The sequence below is a fragment of the Lepisosteus platostomus genome, chromosome 18, assembly GCF_059453375.1.
Source record: "Lepisosteus platostomus isolate fLepPlt1 chromosome 18, fLepPlt1.hap1, whole genome shotgun sequence".
NCBI classification, from domain to species: Eukaryota; Metazoa; Chordata; class Actinopteri; order Semionotiformes; family Lepisosteidae; genus Lepisosteus; species Lepisosteus platostomus.
This window is the reverse complement of record NC_142628.1, coordinates 5,972,558-5,993,052: the sequence shown is the minus strand read 5'-3', so window position 1 is coordinate 5,993,052 and position 20,495 is coordinate 5,972,558. Positions and strand designations below refer to the sequence as shown.

At 37.4% G+C, this 20,495-nt stretch overlaps 1 protein-coding gene across 4 annotated transcripts in view; it reads right to left on the bottom strand.

Annotated features, from left to right (window-relative positions):
• Positions 1-6,501: 6,501 nt before the first annotated feature.
• Positions 6,502-20,495, bottom strand: part of tp53i11a (tumor protein p53 inducible protein 11a) — a 71,484-nt gene continuing 57,490 nt past the window's right edge. For 3 of the 4 annotated variants that reach the window (XM_088611061.1, XM_088611059.1, XM_088611060.1), the window contains exons 3-7: positions 18,787-18,845; positions 18,206-18,254; positions 16,325-16,421; positions 12,340-12,441; positions 6,502-10,567 (exon numbers count right to left, since the gene is read on the bottom strand). In XM_088611061.1, the coding sequence (XP_088467187.1) occupies positions 10,434-10,567; positions 12,340-12,441; positions 16,325-16,421; positions 18,206-18,254; positions 18,787-18,845 (441 nt within the window). In that variant the 3' untranslated portion in view covers positions 6,502-10,433. Of the gene's footprint in view, positions 10,596-12,339; positions 12,442-16,324; positions 16,422-18,205; positions 18,255-18,786; positions 18,846-20,495 lie in introns of all 4 variants that reach the window. The other variant, XM_088611058.1, reaches the window with a different exon arrangement.

Below are 20,495 nucleotides of genomic sequence, written 5' to 3'. Positions count from 1 at the left end.
ATTAAGTATATTAACCCCTTAGTTAAAAATACACAATTACTTTATTTGTATGTACTCGTATTGTTTATTTGTAATCCACCCGTATACAAATAAACATTAATGTATTTGTATATTAAAACAAGCAAGGAAGAGACATGCAAAAAGCACGATTATCCTAGAACATATCGGACAAGACGACAGTATATTGGAATAAATGTACTGTGCAGATGATGCAAACGATAAGCAACTGTTATTGAACATTACATTGGGCACTGTTTTTGAATCAATTTTGTACGCATATGTTTGCAGTTTTACATGAGAAATTCGTGCATGCTCAAATATAATGACAGACAACCCAAGATCCTCGAGCCAACAGAAGTCTGTGACAGTGTCAAGTCAGAATCTGTTATTAATATTCAGGTAGCTTCTTTTTATGTTTGGTTATTTTGTTTGTTTGTTTGTTTGTTTGTTTGTTTGTTTGTTTGTTTTTAAATCATATTAAGAGTGAGAAAGAAAAAGATAAGCCTGCGGTCTTCTGTTGCTTAAGGCAGAGAACTGAATGATGTGGTACAGGTAAACATAACTCAAAACCCTATTTTGTCATCATTATTGCTTTTTGTATGGAAAGTGCCTTCAGGGAATGTATTATTTGGGGTTGTAGCTGCTGGTAAGTATGCAAAGGGCACTGTGGTATCATAGAGAGGGTGGTTGCTTTTTTCTGTTACATAATGGCAAGATGGTAGTTCACTTTGTATACTTCCTGTTTACCACAGAGCACAGTTGTCAGTGCTTCCAGAGGTGGGTGACAGCAGTCCAGTAATAGCATGACCTAGTAAGGCTAATGGGAGAGGAACTGGTCCCTGCAGGTGGCTCAGAACACAGCAGGCTTTACTCGCACAGCTCCATCCGGTCGCACTGGGACATTCAGTGGAAGCAGGTTGCGAAACAAAAACAAGAAATGACTGCAAATCGCTCTACTATACTGCAGTCGCCCTACTATTGTGTACTGTAATATACCATCTAAGAGCCAGATGTGTTGATGTCTACCAGAAGGTGCTTAGCTTGCATATTATGAGTCAACTGGAAGAGTGCTACAGAGTGTAAAACAGAAAGAAAACGTATTCTTGTAAACGTATTTTCATTCAGAAAAGTGTGAAATGCTGCTATGGAGCATATCCACCCACAAACAAATACAAAATACATGTGTGTTTTATCAGATGTGTGTACAGGCAGGAAAGCAAATGGTCTTTGACATGCTTGGTTGTTTTGTGTTAGTTAACTTTGTCCTGCAATGAAAAAGAAAATGCTAATGTGAATTACTTATCTGAAACAGAAATGCACAGGCTCAGATTTCACTATTTCCATCTGGATCTATATACTGTAAGTGGTTAGAAATTTCTGTGGAACACAGCCTAAATGCCCTCTACTGTGTTTCCATGTGTGACAGGGCCTGCTGAGACTGGAAGAGCTTTGATTCTGAGTTAGGCCATTGTGGTAATGACCAGCAGTCTCGTGACATCAGTATAGATGTCAACACTAGCTTCACAACAGAAAGAAAAACGCTGAAGACCAGGCGTCATCGTTCAGGATGGTTCGTTCAAGTTGTGAGTATGATACAATCTAAAAAATCAGGTCATAGAAAACACACAACTGTTTCTCTGAGCTAGAGTCTTCTCAGTTTGTTTGGAGGGAAGAATTGACAATCAGATTTTTGTGAAAAGGACTGGCTGTAGAAGGTAACCTCCACCCTGCCTCTAAGGTGAAGCATTATTTTCTTTCTTAATTTAGCCTATCCCCTGTCTCTGCAATTTCATTTGAAGGTCTCCTCTTCTCGTTCTTTTGTCCTGATTTTGATATTTCATTGTCACAGCCAGGCTTGCTTTCAAAAGGGACTGAAGTGAAGTAAACTTAAGTATAGTACAATAAATCCTCCTGATCCAAACTAATCATGGCCAGACCCCAACTCGTATAATAACAGATTAGGCAGTTAAAAGCTCTGCCTGTATGAAGACTGTGCACACAACAGGAATAGAAATTATGCTCTTTTGCCAGCCAGTTTTGAACATTAACAACATTACTGTAACTCCAATATTCATATTGACTGCATGCTAAAACAATATATTTTTTTAAATAAACAGGAAGAACAAAGTCTGCTTCAGTACTGATTAAGAACTGAAACTGTTTTACAAGATTGTCTCAATATGATTTATATTATTGTGACTGTTTAGTCAACCCAGAGAGCCTAAGAATGTGCATTCAGAAACTGGGTTTAGTGATGACTGTCTGCTTAGTCATTTTTTCTTCAGCTGTTTGAGCCCAAGTGTGTTGTTCATGAGCAATGGCCAGTTGTGCTTTTTGCAAATACACCCTTGTCCCATGTGAAGCTCAGTGTCTTCAACCATCTTAAAATCTGGCGAATTAACAAACCACATTAAACAGATATGATATAATTTCAAATATATTGGACCTTCTTCAGACATACTGCATATCCAGTAACATGTACTATTTTTTAAAAAAGTGTTGCAAGATAAACTGCAAATCTCCCTTTGTTGGCTGCTACTTTAAATGGATTTCCCCTTTTGACTGTTATGAAAATTAATCAAAAATGCACGACTGTTTCTGCCCAGAGCATTTGTTTTCTTTCAAGCTTTGCCAGCCTTAATTGAAACTAAAATTGAAAAAAGGTTGGACTCAGTGTGGGAATGTGAGTTAAACAAAATATATATCTTGTAGTTTGACCAGGGGATAAGTTATTTCTTTAGTAGGAATAACATGTGCAGGTCAAGAAGAACTGGGTGTTGGTAGATTTGGCAGATGCTGCCTCTGGACCACCTGCTTCTATTCTAGGGTCAGTTGTATTTATCATAGTTAACTTCAACAATACAGATAGTCTGACAACTCCACTGAAACCAATCTATGTTAAAACTAGAGTAGGTCTTTAACCCCTAGTTAAACAGCTATTATCGTCTACATTGACAACAGCCATCCATTTCCTAACCAGTTCATCCAGTTCAGGGATGGGAGTAACCAGGAAGCGATGGGTGCAAGGCAGAATACACCCTAGATGGGGCTCAAGTCCATCACAGGGCAGACAGACATAAACACAAACATGTGCACATTCACACCAGGGCCACTTTCCCCAGAAGCCAGTTAAATTACCAGTATATTTCTGGACTGTGGGAGGAAACCAGAGCACCCAGAGGAAACCCATGCAAACATGTGGACAACATACAAACTACATGCAGATACTGTAGCACCCCAGGTCTGTAATTGAAGACAGGACCCCAGAGGCAGCAATCCTAACCACTGCGCTCCTATACTGCCCACGTCAACAAATATAAACTCAAGGTTGGTTTTGGCAGAGTTAAAAGGGCGTGTTGTGAATCACACCCATGTGTTTGTATCACTCAACAGGTTTAACAACCATATCATGGAAGCTACTTACATTCAAAGCAATTAAATGGCAAGTAGAAGCCTGTATTAGGGTAGAATAAGAAGGGATACAATGAAGAAAATGTTGATAGATCCCTTTCATGGCCAACACATGTGAAAATAGACAGTATCTGTTGTACCAGCCTACAAAATCACCCCTGGAGAAGCTGACCTGTCACTGTTACCTGTTGATTACTTATTTCTCAGCCTCTATAAAGCAATGAAGGTCAGTGGAAAAAATAGTTTGGATTCACTTTCCTGGGTTCACTAATACATAGTAAATACAACAAGGTTTTGATTGTAAAAAAAATAAGAAAATGCTCCTCATTATTTTCTGTTTCCAAATCCCCACACTCCTAGGATTTAGGGACAGCGTGATGGTGTGGTAGTGTCACTGCCCCACTGCTCCAGGGTCCTGGGCTCTGGACCTTGACCGTGTGTTTTTCTGTGTGGGATTTTCCCAGGTGTCTTGTTTCCTCCCACCTGCCAGTAATATGCTGGCTGAGTTTGTTTAGCAGCCCTTATGCTGTGACCTTCTCTGGGGTAGGGTGGGGCAGGTGTGTGCTCTCAGCTCCACCTTGTACCCTTAGCGTCCACAAGTGGCTCCAGTTTGCTCTTACCCTCACCAGGGTAAGTGTCTTTCAAATAATGGATGGGTGGACTTAATGAAACACATGTGTAAAACCCTTGTTGTTTTAATGATGCAATCAAGTGTAACAGTACTGAGGCATCTTTATTTTAAATAGAGCCACTTGACTAAGTCATACAGTCCCTTTACTTATAAAAACTGCACTTAGTCTTGAAATTAATTATGCCTGTAATCTTTAGGAAAATTCACATACAACGACCGTACTTTTGGTTGGCTTCTTTGATTATCAGGGCTGAAATGGACGTTTTGTTGTCATCAGAAAATAATATTTAATAGTATTTTATTCTGATTTTAATAAGTGATGCTACCTTGCAGAATATCTGAACTCACTCAATAACAGTGCATATTTATGGAACAATACTAGTTCCATATTTTAAAATAAAAAGTAATCTTCAGAAAATTCATTTTTTTTATTGTGGTTTTGTGCTCAATGTCTGTATTGGACACAACTGTATTAAACCTGGGTAAAAAATAATTGGTCACAAGAACTTTGAGGTCCACCAGAATGGATTTATTTTAATGATGTAAAATCTACCATTATAATAAATTAAGACGGATTCCCTTATTACAGGTTTAACTCCTGAACTTTTTCATTTTTGTTTTGACCAGATCTTCCATTAAAACAATGATCATTGAAGATTTCTCAGCAAGTGAAGCAATTCTTCGGTAATCTACATATATCAGTATTCGGTTATATACAGAAAATAGTAATCCTTAAACAAGAATATTATAAAAATAAAGGGTTAAGTTCCAGTTTCACATTAACAAAACCATATTGTTATAGCAACAGGAATGTAAACACAACGGTGTTGTTTCATGTTTCATGAGAATATGTAAATAGTGAGAAAGCTCCCCAGTGTTTGTCTGCAAGATGAAGTGAGCACAAAGCCAGGGCGAATTTGCACAGTCAAATTTATACAAATAAGCACTGAGAACAAGGAGAGGGCAGTCATGTTTAACAGCCCCAAGGTATTCCAGAGAATCTAAGTACAGTATACACACTTGTAGAGCTAGCAATCTTAAAACTAGCATTGTTAGATCACTGCACCACACCATAAAACAAGAAGACTACCGACTTGGCTTTATGGATAAGACAGTGGCTCTTTGCTTGATGCAGCTACACTAATTTGCCCAGAATACTGGACCTTCAGCATAAGCAATTATTCACCACAACATTAAAGCCAAATTACATTTTCGTTCTAGTTTCTTACTAGTTTTTCTTGTGGACTTCTTGTGTGACTAATCAACTCCTCAAGCGTGCTTTTCAAGCCATAACTTTAGGTATCAGCACAGAAGTATTTTCACCTCTGTCAATTTAAACATTATCATTCTAAACTAATTTATTCCACGCAGGAATGACTAGAGAAAGAAAGAAACAAGTAATAAAAACATGGCTCTGTGTACATGTGAAGAATGCTCCACAAGTGAATTGTTTGTTTTTGCTTCTTTCTACTTTTCAGCGTGTAATTAACCACTGCTTATTCCTTTAAAGCCTACAACTGCTCCAGTTTTATTAGAATATAACTACGGACAGCTGTGATAGATAATAACCACCTCAGGCACTCAGGCAGAATTAAAATACATGTTAAAGGCTCAATAATGAAAAACAATCATAGCCAGCGAGAAAAAACTGAAGTCATAGCTGAGGAAGTAAATGATACAGCAGACATGTATTAAAAGAGCAGTAAAACTATATTGAGCCATGAAAGAAGCTCTCACTTGGCAAGTCCACCTGGAAGCAAATATTTGCTCATTTTATGAAACATTAATCAATATAATGACTTAAAAAAGAAGCTGGGGGTTTCTTTCCAAGGAAGAAGCTAGTAAGGCAGATCACACCTGCGATTACTGGAATGAATTGTGGATTGGTTCTGCAATTTGCAAACAGCTATAAGGAAATGTTATGGATAATGGAGGGCAGTAGTTCAGTGTTTAATCATTGAAATGGATAAATAACTGGGGAAACACACATCTCATTCAAAACCTAAATAGGCAACATCAAATACTGATACGTTAAATCACAAATATGAGTACAGTCATTTTTCTATGTGCTATTGTGAATTTTTTTTTCAAATTTGCATTAGCAGTGACAATGTTTTTAATTGTTTAATTACCAAGATGAAAGTGTTTAGCTGAAGACAAAGGGTAATTTACTTGAATACATCTCCGTATTACCTTTTCTAATGTTTTTGCATATATGATAAAACATGTCTTTCATTGCACACAGCAGGTGTAAGATTTACGTAGGTAATCTAAGCACAAGTCAAAAAAAGCATGGTGCTCACTTTTGAGCAACAGGGACCCCCTCAGTTCAAATCTAGAATGACATGTCAGGTATAAAACCCTGAGAAAACTTGTTGCCTCCACTAATGATACGCAATGTGAAAGTCATGCCAAGATGTTGACACATTTCATGTAGAAAAAAAAGACAATCTCACAGCTTGAAAAAAACAAACATTTATTTTTAAGGAATGCACACACAATATTCCATCTGGAGTTTCCAAAAGTAAATATTTTCCAAAGCTAAGAAAACAAAATGAATGTCTGTAACAACCATTTTCCTTTCAAGTAAAATGTTTTTAAAAAAACATTTGATTGTTAAAGCAATGTTTCTGTTCTTTCTTCACGAATGTTTAAGACACAAAAAAAAATTCTAACCCAACCCCATGAAATATACCCAAGTATACCCATGAAAGGAATTGACCTCTGCACTAAAATTCTTTTATAAAATGGGGTAATTTTTCCAGAAAATTCAGAATACACTGCAATTATAATGCTAAGCTACAAAATGACAGTTCTAATACAGCAGCACAATATACAACAGTATGTCAGACATACTGAATCATGCATTTCTTTAAATTAACACTGCAAAGATGATAATGACAGCAATTTGAACACTGCTGGGAAACAACGGTTAAGAAGCAGTATGTCTTTTCTTACAAATGAGAATAACTGCACAACTCAGCAAGCACAGACAGTTTCCTAATTCTTACAGATCTAGACACTCATCATAACTGTTCAATATTCTCCGTCAACCCCGTCAAACAGCTAGTCACGCAAAGCTCCTCTTCAATTAACATAGCTTCTGCTACGTTAAATGAAACAGCCCATAACACAAACAGATTACTAACCCAGCATGAGATTGCTTCACTGAGATGGCTTTATTTTTTTCTACTACTGTATAATATAGTTGCAATTTACCATCAGAATATAACAAAAAAAAATAGAAAAAATTAGAACTTTTGAAACAAATGAATAAGGACCAGTAATAAAAATGTGCAATTTTAATAAGGAACAAATAGGCTTAACTCCGGATGCTTAAGCTATTTCATTATGTCTATGTGGTTAGAGTACAGGTGTCTACCAGTATACTACACCAACCATAGTTCTGCACACTCAAAAATAAATACAAAGCCTTTACTGGCATTATGTTTTAAAACTGGAAGGAACATGCTACAGAGGAGAGTGCATTTGACACAGCATTTCCTGGAAAAAAACGCTCTTCTTCCTTCTTAACTGTTAACCATTTTGTCACATTTGCAGTCCTACCCACACGAAAATCAAAATGCACTCGTTTAATAAGCTGCTTTTTTCAGAAAGATAAAAGCTCTAGAAGCAGAAAGCACATGAAACCAACTAATGCCACAATAATGCTCTTTTCCTGGATACGTATTGTAGATCACTTTTAAAAAACAAAAACAAAAAAGATAAGGACACTTCTCTACCCGTAATTTACAAAAACTAGTCTGTTGATTCTACCAACATCCAGGATATAACTGAACAAAACCTGCAGTTCTCGTTTTTGAAGAGACCTCTGTCTTTTCAGTATGAAACCACACCATGTAAAATGGGGTAAAAGCTTAAAGTCTGACAACTGGATAACATAGTTTGGCTCTTCAACTTGGGTTTAGGGAACTAAAACTGTTTGGGAAGACTGTTGATACAAACCAGCCCGGGGAAGTTTGCAGCATTTCAGAACAGCGGTAGCTAAAAAACAAAACATGGCAATACTATCAGCATTTCGAATATAAACACTCACATATGTATAATAAGTCTACACCACACACACACACTAAGAAATAAAATTAGTTTTCCAACAAACTGTTTCTAAAAATCAATAATCTTTTACACAACTTCTTTTAGTTACTAACCATTCATTACATACCTGAAAAAGTGTATCTTTAACAGACAGATCTGTCCTTGTAGCCCCAGGTGTATTTTATATAAACTGGGTTAATTTGCAGGAGACAGGCAATACAATTGTGAATATTACAGTGTGGATGCCATGGGATCAGGAGGATGAAATGCTCAGTAAAAAAAACAGCAGGAACAAACTTTTGCTACAAAATACTATAATCAAGAAAAGAAAATGGTTGGTGAAATAAACGACGCTATTACAGAATCTCAAAAAGCTTAAACGCAAAAACAAGACATTGCTGCCAAGCAAAAAGTCCGTTCAATCACGTGACTACACTAGGGTAACAACTGGAAAGACTCATTTTTTTGCTTTGGCCACCCACAAACGTGCTCGTTTTCAGCTCATAAAGTCGAAGCACAACAAAACAATTTGAAGTCTGGTCTATACAAATAAAAGTACCACCGTGGCAAAGAAAACCTTATGTACATTCTAATGAAGAACTGTCGAACTTGAGCTTTGTGCTGTTCTCTTTTTCAGATTTAAGGCAAGTCTGAGGATATGTTTTGTTTTTAAATTCTGCTACATGTATCTTGTAAAAATCAAGTGAAGCAAATGAAGATATTTTAATGAAATGCACCAGCCATCTGCTATGCAATAAGTTTATATACTTTACAGTGATAGATAAGTTATGTTATGGTTAAGCACGTAACACGATATTGTATCACACCAAACTTAAAATTGTAGGCAGACCTCTGTGGTTATCTGAAGCATGCACATTATGGATCTGTACTTTAAAAGTAGTGATTCGTGATTAGCATTTAGCAGTTTTTTTAATTGCTTTATTTTTGTGAAAACAGCTTTACCAGCTATGGCAGCTTATATTACCCTCCACTGCATGTCATTCAGCCATCCTCACAATAGAAAGTTTGTCATTGTCTTCCTTTTTGCCAAAACCCCCCAGACTAAATTGGCCATTTTTCCCCGTTTTCTGGTTCAGACTTAAATTCCATTTAAAGTAAATAGAAGTAGATACAGCATATAAACAGCTATTTCAAACACACTTCTGTTTTCACTCACGGTTTATAGCCGCCAAAGATTTTTAAAGCTGTCACTCCTTTCAAATTGTATACAGAGAAATAAATTCTTTGAATAACAGACCCCTCCACAGGCAAAACTGTTAATGTCTAGAATCGGGAAGAACCAGAGCTGATATTATCCAAGGTAAAAGACACTCTAAATATGTAAATATTAATGTTACACAGCCGTCAGTTTTCACAATTTAGACACTCCCCAAACAGCCTACTGTCAATTCAATGGGGTCACTGCAGTAAATTAAACAGATTGTACACTACATTTTTAGAGCAGTTCAGAACCAATTACAATCCAAGACTTTCTGTATTTCCATAGCTGCTTTTATGATGAGTACTCTTTGAACAATTTGGAAACTAGTTTTATACATTTGCCCTGGATCTTTCCTATTGTAAATTGTTTTGAACACGTTTACAGTGGAACAGCCTCTGTATGTTCTTTGAAACTCCAGAATTGGGATGCTATACCAGAGTAGCTGTTCCAGTTTTCATTAAATAAATAAGACAGGATAAGCATGTCATTTTAATATACAGAAGTGAAAAATACAACATCAGCAAAAAAAGCAGAATTCCTTCAATCACACTTTGTCTAGTGAGAAACAGAAAGTGATGTTCTCAGAAACTGTGTACAATAAATGCCAACCTACACTGCATAAAGTACACAATCAATACTGAAAGATTTAAAATTACTATGCCAGCATATTTAAGAACAATTTTTTATCCTGGTCCCACAATGTACTTCTACACCAGGTGTAAACTGAGCCACAGGACTTGTCTAATTTCCTAGGACCCCACACCTACTCTGCAGTAACTGCTAAAGCAACACGCTATAAATTATTAATGCTCTACACATTGCAGGAAACTGCAATAGTTTGCTCTTTATCATTTAACTATACCATAGCTTTTTTTTTGCAGAGAGAGGAACTGGTCTCTGCCCAGTCTGGGTCCAATGGCTTAATTTACACCAACTATATAGGCAGGTAATAGCCCTCCTCTGGAGATCGTTGGTAGAAGCTGGCCTTCCCAAGTCACGATGGGGGGCTGAATTTAGATCGTGGGGCTGGGGATGTGAGGGTTGTGTGCTGCACCAGGACCCCTCGCAAGAAGAGGGGTGAGGCCCTCCCTCCCCCTGCCCCCGAAGGTCCTCTCAGATCTTCTTGGCCCGGCGCCCCAGGTGGTGGTAGTAAGCAAGGCTGATGACAATGAAGAGAACTCGACTGAGGAGGAGGAGGATCGCGCCGTTAGACACCGACCCATTCTCCACCAGAGTGATGGCTGTCACTGCAACGACACAGGCCACAGCTCCTTACTGAAGGGAAACAAACTCACCATCACTCATCTTGGTTCTGTGCTGACAGAGGGGAGGACAGGCTGATTGGCACAGGAGGGCTTTCTTTACAAGTGTAAATCTTAGCACATTGTGTTTTACAAAGACAGTCTGAACACCTCTATGCTATTTTTTGTACATTTCCTTGCAATTCATCTCATTATTAAGTGCTCTAAGTTGTCATATCTGAAAGACATTGTATGAAGTCAATTCTGGGTGATTTAATACTTTTTTCATCTGATGCCAAAGCACTGACATTGTCAACATTTTTCAGAGATGTCAGATAAATTACATGCAGAATATCATTCAGGCTAGTACTGTATCTGACAGAGCTATAGTTGCAGTGCAGTTATAGTTATAGCATTAATAGGGCATTATCAATTAAAAAGCCTTACAAATATTAAATGAACTGCAGCAAAAACAGATTACAGTGGGACTTGAGCTTTCTCTAATTCAATTTTTTTTTAAGTGCAAGTTGTATTCTTTTCAGTTTTATATATAGTTAAGTAAATGGATGGAATATAACCATGATTGAACTTATTCCATAAATAACTATGGTCATTTGTTTTGTGTATGTAAACATATGCTTTTAAGTATCTGCTGTGAAGACCTTTTATGCCCTGTTGAGGAATAAACAGGTAATTCATTAAATAAAAACTGAAAGGTGAATAAAAATAAATGACCATTAAAACAGTGAAACAAAGGTTTGCTAAATTTTAAGCGATAATAAAATTAATTGCACATTTTAACTTTAAAATGAATGAGGTCAAAGGCTAGTTAAGCTAGATGCCTGTGAATGTATTCATTCAAGTAATTTTATCACTGCGCAGTTAGCAATGGGTCAAGTGAGGGAAGATACTGAATATTGAAAACAAAATGAATGTCAAAATAAGGAAAACCATTGGTTAAAAAAGTTGTCTGTAGTTGTTAACTTGATCTATTTTTTTTTAAATGACAGTCTTCTTGTAATAAAAGACAACTTGGAACAAAGGCAAGAAAAAGCATAAAGCATAAGAGACTGGGGTCACACTGACTTGAACAACTCCTTTGCACATGGCAGAAACAATCATTTTATTAACTAAGGGTAAAATCAGTTTGTTTAAAAAAGCATGGAATATTAAGTATGTATTTTTCTATCCATCACATGCTGTGGAACCTTCTGACACCCTTTTATCTTCAAAAGCAAAGAAACTTCTGCAAGCCAAGGGAAACAAAACAAACTGCTAGTCTCAAAAAGCAAATGTCAGAGTTATATTTTACAAGACCCAACCACAAGAGGGGAGTGTTGGTCAACGCGTCCAACCAATTGGCAAAGCAGATGAAGTCTAGTGAATGTGAAGGCCAGAGCCTGCAGTGTCTTATACTCACATCAAGTATCTAATCTATGAAAATAGCTGTTAACTATAAATGTAGATAACATACATTTTAATATGTGTTTAATTATATCTTGAAATTTAAAAAGCTTACAGAAATGTGTTTCCTTTTGCAGTAAGTCTGCAGTTATCTGGTTGCAGTTTGTAGAAGCAGATAATTGTCAGTTTGAGTCCCGATGAGAATAATGTTTAAAATAAGCAAAAGGGGCCAAAGCTATCCTCTCTTTTAGAGCTTTTTGCAGACACTTATGCGTCATTCAGACAAACATTTATAGAATATCAGGAATCATGGTGTATTAGTTGTGACTAAGGTATCCCTGCTGGTGCTGAGGTAACTTTTTTTCCACACCTACCTAAAAACTGCACCCCGAAATAGCAGGCCTCTGTCAACAGGGTCCACTGAATAATCACCTTCTCGGCTGTGTACAGCCCATTCCACATGATTAGTGAGATACCTGTGGGGAGCAGAAGACACACAGGGTCACATGAGCCTTAGGGGAATCAAGCAGACAGAGCTGAGCAGAGCAAAAATGAGTTGCAAAAATCAGGAATTGTTTGCGCTGGCAAATAGAATTACCCTTTCCCATTAAAATTAATTAAAAGATCACAAGGTACAGTATTTAGCGGTGTGCTTCATACCACAGTATCAGTCAGGATTCAATTACAGTTCAGGCCTACATAAACTGTGAAATGGTAGAAGTGGTTATTATGGGAGATTTTAATTTTCCTCACAAATACTTGGGAAACCCAATCAGGGATGTCAGAAGGTACAGTATATCTGAAATGGTTGACCTGACTAACAGCTACTTTCTTACTCAGTGTGTCAGTACCTTCAACAGGTAAAGATAGAAAAGACTACAAGATAGAATGAGGAATAATATTTGAGAAAAATGAAAGAATGCAATATAAAAGTGTAGAATTTCAGGAATAGACTATGAATGAAAGAATTGAATCAGTTGAGATTAGAAAGCCACAGCTTAAAAATGTTTCCTTGAAGCACAGAACAACTTTATCCCAAAAGTAAGCCACATACAAAAATAGAAAACATCCATGCAAATGCTTTGATATTGGATATAGAATACATTAAGAAAAACTAAATTGTATGTTAAAAAACAACAACATTTGTTTAAAAAAAGTGCGTAATCAACTGCAACACAGTTCACAGCACAAGATCAAAAATATATTGGAAAGATTAAGACAGAGACAAAAGAAATTAATGGAAGCTAAATAAAATTTTACAAAAGTAAATTATCACTTGCAAATGCAAAATATTCACAATGTTATAAATAATAACCCTGCTATAAAAAAGATTTTCTTCATGATAATTCACCATTTTCATGAGGAAAATCTTTTTTTTAAAGCAGGGGCACTGACATACTTAAGTACATTCATTGTACTGATCATATGTTCAGTATAATGTTGATGATTAACCCACATTCATGTTAATAACCAGCAGGAAGTCTACTGTGAAGAATGTTTGGCCGCTGCTGGAAGCGATTCAAGCTGCACATTTGCAACACTTTTTGCATCAGGTTGCCAGTGCAGTCTTGTGAGATTCTGTCCCGTTCCTCAAATGTGTACGATGAACCAGTAAAACACTGTTTAGAATCTCAGGTAGAAGTTTAGTTAACATGTCATAAAAAAGACTGATGTCTGATACGTGAAATCAAGTGGGATCCCAGGTTTAAAAGAGCAAGGGGTATGTGGTTTACACTAAATCTGGAACATCACGTTGTTGATGATGAAGTCCTGGTCATCCAGAAGGAGCTGGATGTTACCTTTGAATCGTAAACCTACTATCAAACATGCCATGTGGGCCAAAGCAAAAGGCCACCTAATCTCTGCAATCTGTCGCTGAGAAACCCTGAAGAAAGACTATCATGGCTGCTGTCAGGGGTGGAACATGCAGACCAACAGAGGGGCAAGAACCGTAGAGGCAGCAGAGCAGTAGCAAGAGACGTCACAAGGTAAGGTTTTCAAGTGCGTTAATGTTACTAATTTTACCATTGATTGATCTCAGCAGGTGGATCAAGACTTAAAAACAAAGCAACAAAAAAAAAGTTTTTCAAAGACACAAAGGTCACACATCTGGTCCACAAAAGCAGAAAGATGTCATGTGTATGTACTACAGTCTACCGACATCAGTCTCTCCAGACAACCAAACTGTGCTTTGATCTTCTGCTGTGTGTGCCTGACCATGTCCTGCTGTATTATGCCCATAATATCCAGATGAACTTGCAAAGACTAAGGGAAATGTTGGTTAAGAGAAACCTCTAGTACTTTTTTAGCATTGAGAAAAAATGGAGGAATTCACTTTCTTTTCAGAAACCAGGTTTCTAACACAGTTCCTGTCATGCATCCTGCAACACGTGGCCATCCCTTCCCAGGTTCTAGCTTCTATGCAGGCTCTTCCATGTTACAGGATGCATTTTTGATGAGTCCTCAGCAGTCCAGATGGGAAGGTGGGCAAGATGATTTATGAAGCACGCGCTTTTCTGGCACAATGTGTTAACGTGTTTGCAGGCTTCAGGAGCTTCTGGGGAAGCGGCATCACTTGATACAGAATCCTTCCTCCTAGCAGGTACCATCTGTGTGGTGGATTATCACAAATCTCTACCTGTGCTCACCATCTGGTTTGCAATTGATTAAAAAAGGGGCTCATGTTACAAAGCCTGATGGGAATCTGAATCGTCCAGCTCAGCACTACGGGAGGTCCCAGAAACAGGAAAGAGAGAACAGGCATGTAAACACTATGGGCCACTGTAATCCAGCACGCATGATCTAAGTCTGTAGGAGACAGATGGCTGGACACATTGTACCTCACAGGTAGTACTACAATCCACACAAAATAACCATGTCATGTAAAAAAAAACATGTGTAGGAGACCATATTATTATAGTATGATATGGAATTATTTAGAAATGAGCCTTTTTCACAAAGAATTTTGAATTTTGAAAATGTTTATATGTTTTATATGTTTATATGTTAACCTCTTTTTTATTTGTATCTGTATCTTATTTTTAATTACAGCACATACCCACCCAATCTGTCAATTTAAGACTAATCTTTTCAATAACTGCATTGGGAGAATGACAGATGACAGAGATTCAACAGGCTCTCCTTCCAGCACCATTTTGTTTTGTGGCCTGTTGCTAGTTCCACAGCAGCTGACGGGTGAGTTTGCGTCTCACAGTGACATCACTGTCAGCCCTGTAAGCACCTGTAAGTGCTTACAGGAGTTACTTTATTGCTGAAAATCAAGGACAACTAATTTCAGCCTCCATTTGGAGATTCCTGGCCAATGTCAGCTAGTGACATGACTCAGGCTGGAACACAGAATAAGTTCAAGCTGGAAAGCACATCAACAATATAAAAGCTTTCAGAAACACGACTGATAGCAAGTCTCAGAATGTGCGTGTCTTAAATCTTTTTCCATCCTAGTTTGCACTTTGAAAACTCACAGAACTAGCAGCATTTATATCTAATTTTTAAAATTAAAAGCACCAATGGTAAACATCAGATATCTGCATGAAAATGGAAAAGGTGTCAACACTTGACATCCCAGAAAAGCTTTAGATGAATGTGACAGATGTTTAGATGCTTAGATAGATGTTCACCTGGCCAAAGTGGTGACCTAGCTAGTTTTTCAAGAGTAGTCAATTACAGGTCAAGAGTAACCGCCTTATAATGAATCTCATGATAAAAATGGGTTTGAACTAAAGCATCAAGAGCCTATTGACTATTTCATTAAAAATGAAAGAGACTTCAAAAATAGAAAAAATATTTCATAACAAGCATTTCAATTTACCTCCTTTCCTCCTTCATAAAAAGTCAAAAGCAATGTTTCTTTCACCAGAGGCCTTCCGAAATAACATTTCTAGTTGTTTAATTCAATGCAAGCTTTATTGTCCCATTGGGGAAATTTGTTTTACAGCACACTCCCAACATAACAACACAATGACAGACAACATTTTTAAGTCAGTAAAACAGCATTACAGTAAGATAAAGGAGAAGATAGTTACCGTAAAATACACTGTTTGCAAAGAGATATTGCAGTGAGAATGAAAGATTTCCTGTGTCTATAAGTATTGCACCTGGCGGCACAGAGGCGTGCCCCAGACAGGAGAAGTATGAATTTGCAGTGGAGGGGGTGAAAGACACAATCCGTAATACACATTTACTCAATAAATTTGTCTTCACAATAACAACGTAATACAAGCACAAGCCTAGAGGAACACATTACATCAATTCACTTACCTTTAACACCTTTCCATTGTAAATGGAAACTCTACCAACAATGAGAAAGACATAAAAAATAACTTTGAAAAAAGCCCTTACTGAGAAGTGCACCTCCGTACAGTCTAATTGACATCTTTGTGCCAGACAGCTCCTCGTCAAACACCGCATCATACAGCTGGTTGGGGAATGTGAGAGCCTGCACAGGTGGACAAAAAAGAGCCTGTTAGGGATCTCTGATTCACAGAAACTGCCAATCTGCTTCTCCAGACAGCATCTCCTGGCAATCACCATCATGAATCCTGACAGAAACAGCTCTTAATCACTGTTATGGAGCGATGCAGAATAATCTGGATTACTTATAGAATAATGCTGTTGCTGAAAAACATTTTGTTTATCCTGTGCTCCCACAAACCTAATCGTTCAAATTTCCCTCCTTGCTCCACATTAAACGTAGAAGCAGGAATGTTTTCCATGTTCCACAGAAACCCAACAGCGATTTTCAATTTAGTCTCACAACTAATTTGGGATGGATGGTGATCATTAAGTGTTCTTTTTTTTAAGCTTCAATCCACTTTTCATCCACATAAACCCCCCAGGCCGCCCATTTCTTGTAAACAATGTTGTAACTATATCTGGTTATTCCTCTCCTAAAATGTGAAACAGTAGAGTTTTGTTAAATTCTGTTTTGATGGTGCATACTATAGAAGAGAACTCTATAAACTAAGATCTGACTAGTTGATTCCTTAGCTCCTTAGTTGCTGCAGCACTAAAGGTCTAAAATCAAATCCAGATTATTGTCTATCACCATCCTATAGAAGCGCGTAATCCATTTTCATACTATCTTGAGATGACTCATCAAAGTCAATTTAGAGCAGCCAATTAAGTCTCACATATAACTAGCAACCTTACTATACCTCCCTCTCTTAACTTCACACTATACTTCCTACCCAGTTTAGACCCAGACGCTAAAGACTATCAAACAACTTGCAAGTCAAGAGTGAGAAAAGCTCTAGAACAGAGAAATTCAGTCTTCTCCTCTGCACATTGCAAGAAAGGAGTGATCGGGAAAAATGTTCGACAGAAATGCAGAGCTGTGCCAGTTTAGCATATCTGTTTACACTAACTGCACCTTGTAAGAGAAAAAAGATAAACAAAATCACAGTAGCATTTGATGTCTTTAAAGTGTTTCAGTAACCATTTCTGAATGATTCTAAAGATTATGATTTAGGGTGGCTTAAATTTGGAGAGAAAATATTTAACTATATACATATATAACAATCGTTAACTAATAAAATATGTTAAGTATCCCAAATTTAAAAATAAGACTTTTTTCAGTTGTAAACCATCATAAAACCTTTTAAAACTTTTCTATTTTTTTAAAGTAAGCTTTTCTCATAGGTGTAATGAAAAATGACTGCTTATAGCCAATGAAGTGCTCAAAGTTGTATTTTCAATTTCCTGTATCAATGAATTCATACTGTTATTAATATACTGTATATACAGTAATAGGAAAAGTGTAATATAATTGATTATTTTGGTACTTCATCTGTCAGAGAGCTATCAGCTCAGATAGTAGTTCTCAAAGAATGGAGACCCCCTGAAAGAAGAGTCCTTCTGTGGTCCTTCCAGACAATTGCATTGGCAGCTCAGCTCATATTTGCAGTTGCTTGTGTGTCAAAGCTGTTAACCTAATGAGACAGCGGGGGAGTGAGCTATGATTATTCTGGACGCACTGCAATCCCACACTGGCTAATTAGATTGGTATGTGTCTGAGTGCCTGCTCCTCATTGTATGCTAAACTTTTCACTACAATATGAATTTCCCATTTTAACAAAACATCTAATAGGTCAGGCATTTTGGGCTGCCAAATTAAGAACTATGTTTTCCAGTACTAGGAACCTATTACTCTGGGTTTCAGCCAACAGGGGTCAATGTAGAGTTACAAGAAAGAAATATATCCATATTATTTAGGTAACTTACCATTAAAGCCACAGCTGTGAACAATACTGCTGAAACAAGCAGCCAAACCCTGTAATAAAAAACAATACCACACAACCAAGTTCAATTGAAAAGGCTGTACTTTCTCTGTTCAAAACTCCTAGACACATTTTAGGTGACCTCAAGACTACCAGAGACATGAACCAACAGGAAAACTGACAGGATCTCCCAGATTTATCTTTACTGTTTAATCAATATTGAAATGCTATATGACTTTTCATTAGAAATAAAACCTTCACTTGACTAAATTTTCCTAAAATAGCCATCAGTAGAGCCTATGCCATGTTCTGTAGTGTCAAGCAAACTGAGAAAGAAAGACTTCCACTGGATGAGATACTATTTCTAGTCCACCATGGGTTAACCCTTCCAGTAATGAAGGCAGTCATTCATACAGCCTGGCAAGACATGAGGTTTGAGCCTACAGCTCTAGACCCAGGATCTATGGTACAGAAAAGCACATGGAACAAATGAAGAAAGTAAGCAACACAAGAATCAAGGTCTTCAGTGTTAATATCTCGATGTTTCAAATGTGCAACTGTCCGAAAGCAAATGGATTCTCTCACCTGAGACCCAAAGGTTCACGAACTGCAAATTTTATTTCATTTCCCAGGACTTGACTGATCTGCAAAACAAACACGAATAATAATAATAATAATAATAATAATAATAATAATAATAATAATAATGCATTTTCCCCAATTAGAAGTAAGCACTTTCGTCTTCTGCATCCAAGACTGCAGCTTTCAATATCTCTCAGTGCAGGGCTTATAACTGAGAATAAGAAGCACGTAACTATAAAAGAGATTTTAATTTTGGGACATTAACTTATTCATGCATCACAATTAACATTTATGCAGTCATTAAATTAACAAGGTCTTCCATCAGAGAGCTTTGTTAATAGGAAACTATTTTTAGCAAGCCAATTTTATTTTGTAGCACATTGTCTTGATACAGTGCTGTACATCAAAGAGACACAACAGCCAGTCACTTGTGATTCTACCTATATACGTAATAGTGAATTTATCTTAATCTTAGCACACTGTTGATACATTGAAACTGATGTTGATGCTATTATATATTTAAGGTAGTTCATATTCTAATCAGAACAGCATAACATCCAGCTATAGTGCTTCAACATTGACTTCATGACCTGATGATAGACAATAGACCATGCCTGATCTATGTTGTTTCTGCATATAATGCATTATGCCAACAAATTCTATTTGAAATAAATAAACTCAGGCTTGTTAAGTTGTTCAGAGCCTCTGCAACTTCACTTTGTTTTTCTCATTACAAGGTAGACTAAGTGTGTGCTGCATGCTCTCGTGTGTTTAACTGTTAAATTCTTTACGACACCAACAGGCATCAGTGTATGAGGAAGGGAGACTAACAGTAACATATACAGATAGCACACATTTTAGCAAAAAGGTCACATATTTCATCATGACTGTTACTCCAAACCTGTCATAATCCTAAGAGAAATCACCACAGTATCAAAGGAGATACACAAGGATTCCAGTTCCAAATAAACAAAGGAATCACTGTCGCCAAAAGCCTAGAAGGTCTAAGAAAAAATTAAATTTAGTGTTAAAGTTTCTGGAGTGCTTGAAAATTTGCCTCAGGGGATAAATGCATCTGTTATTCAGAAAACCCATTGGATCAGAATAGTAAAGCACTGCACAGCTGACAGTGTTTGAGAACAGGGAAGAGAACTGTGTCTTGTGACAGGCAGGGATATTTCTGAAGAGAATGTGTTTGGGATCGCCACTGCTAAGAACCTAAGAAAGGTTACAAATGAGAGGTGGTCAGAGCAGGTTATGCAAACATCCCATCCAATTATTTCTTGATTGAAATTGGGATACTGGCTTCAACAACATGGCTGGGCAGCTTGTTCTACACTCCCAAAGTCCTTTGGGTAAAAAATAACCTCCAGTTCCTGGTTTTAAATGCACTTCAACATGGTTTTCAGCAGTGCTCTCTGGTTACTGTTTCTTTTGACCAACACCCACTGCACAGAGAATGGCAGAGTTTCCACACTCAAACAACAGATGTCTTTCCTTGGGTTAGTGAGACATATTACTGAAAGGGTTAGAGCAGAAAATTGTGTTAGCTTGCTGAATATTAAGGGAAAAATCTGGGGTTTAAAGAGGCGTGTGAAAGGAATTATACCCCTGCGTATAACCGGGATCTCAGCCGCCTGGGCTGGGGGAGTTCTCCTTCAGCTCAGCCGGCAAGTTCCCTGTTGCGTGACGCCGGAGACCCGGGTTCAAGC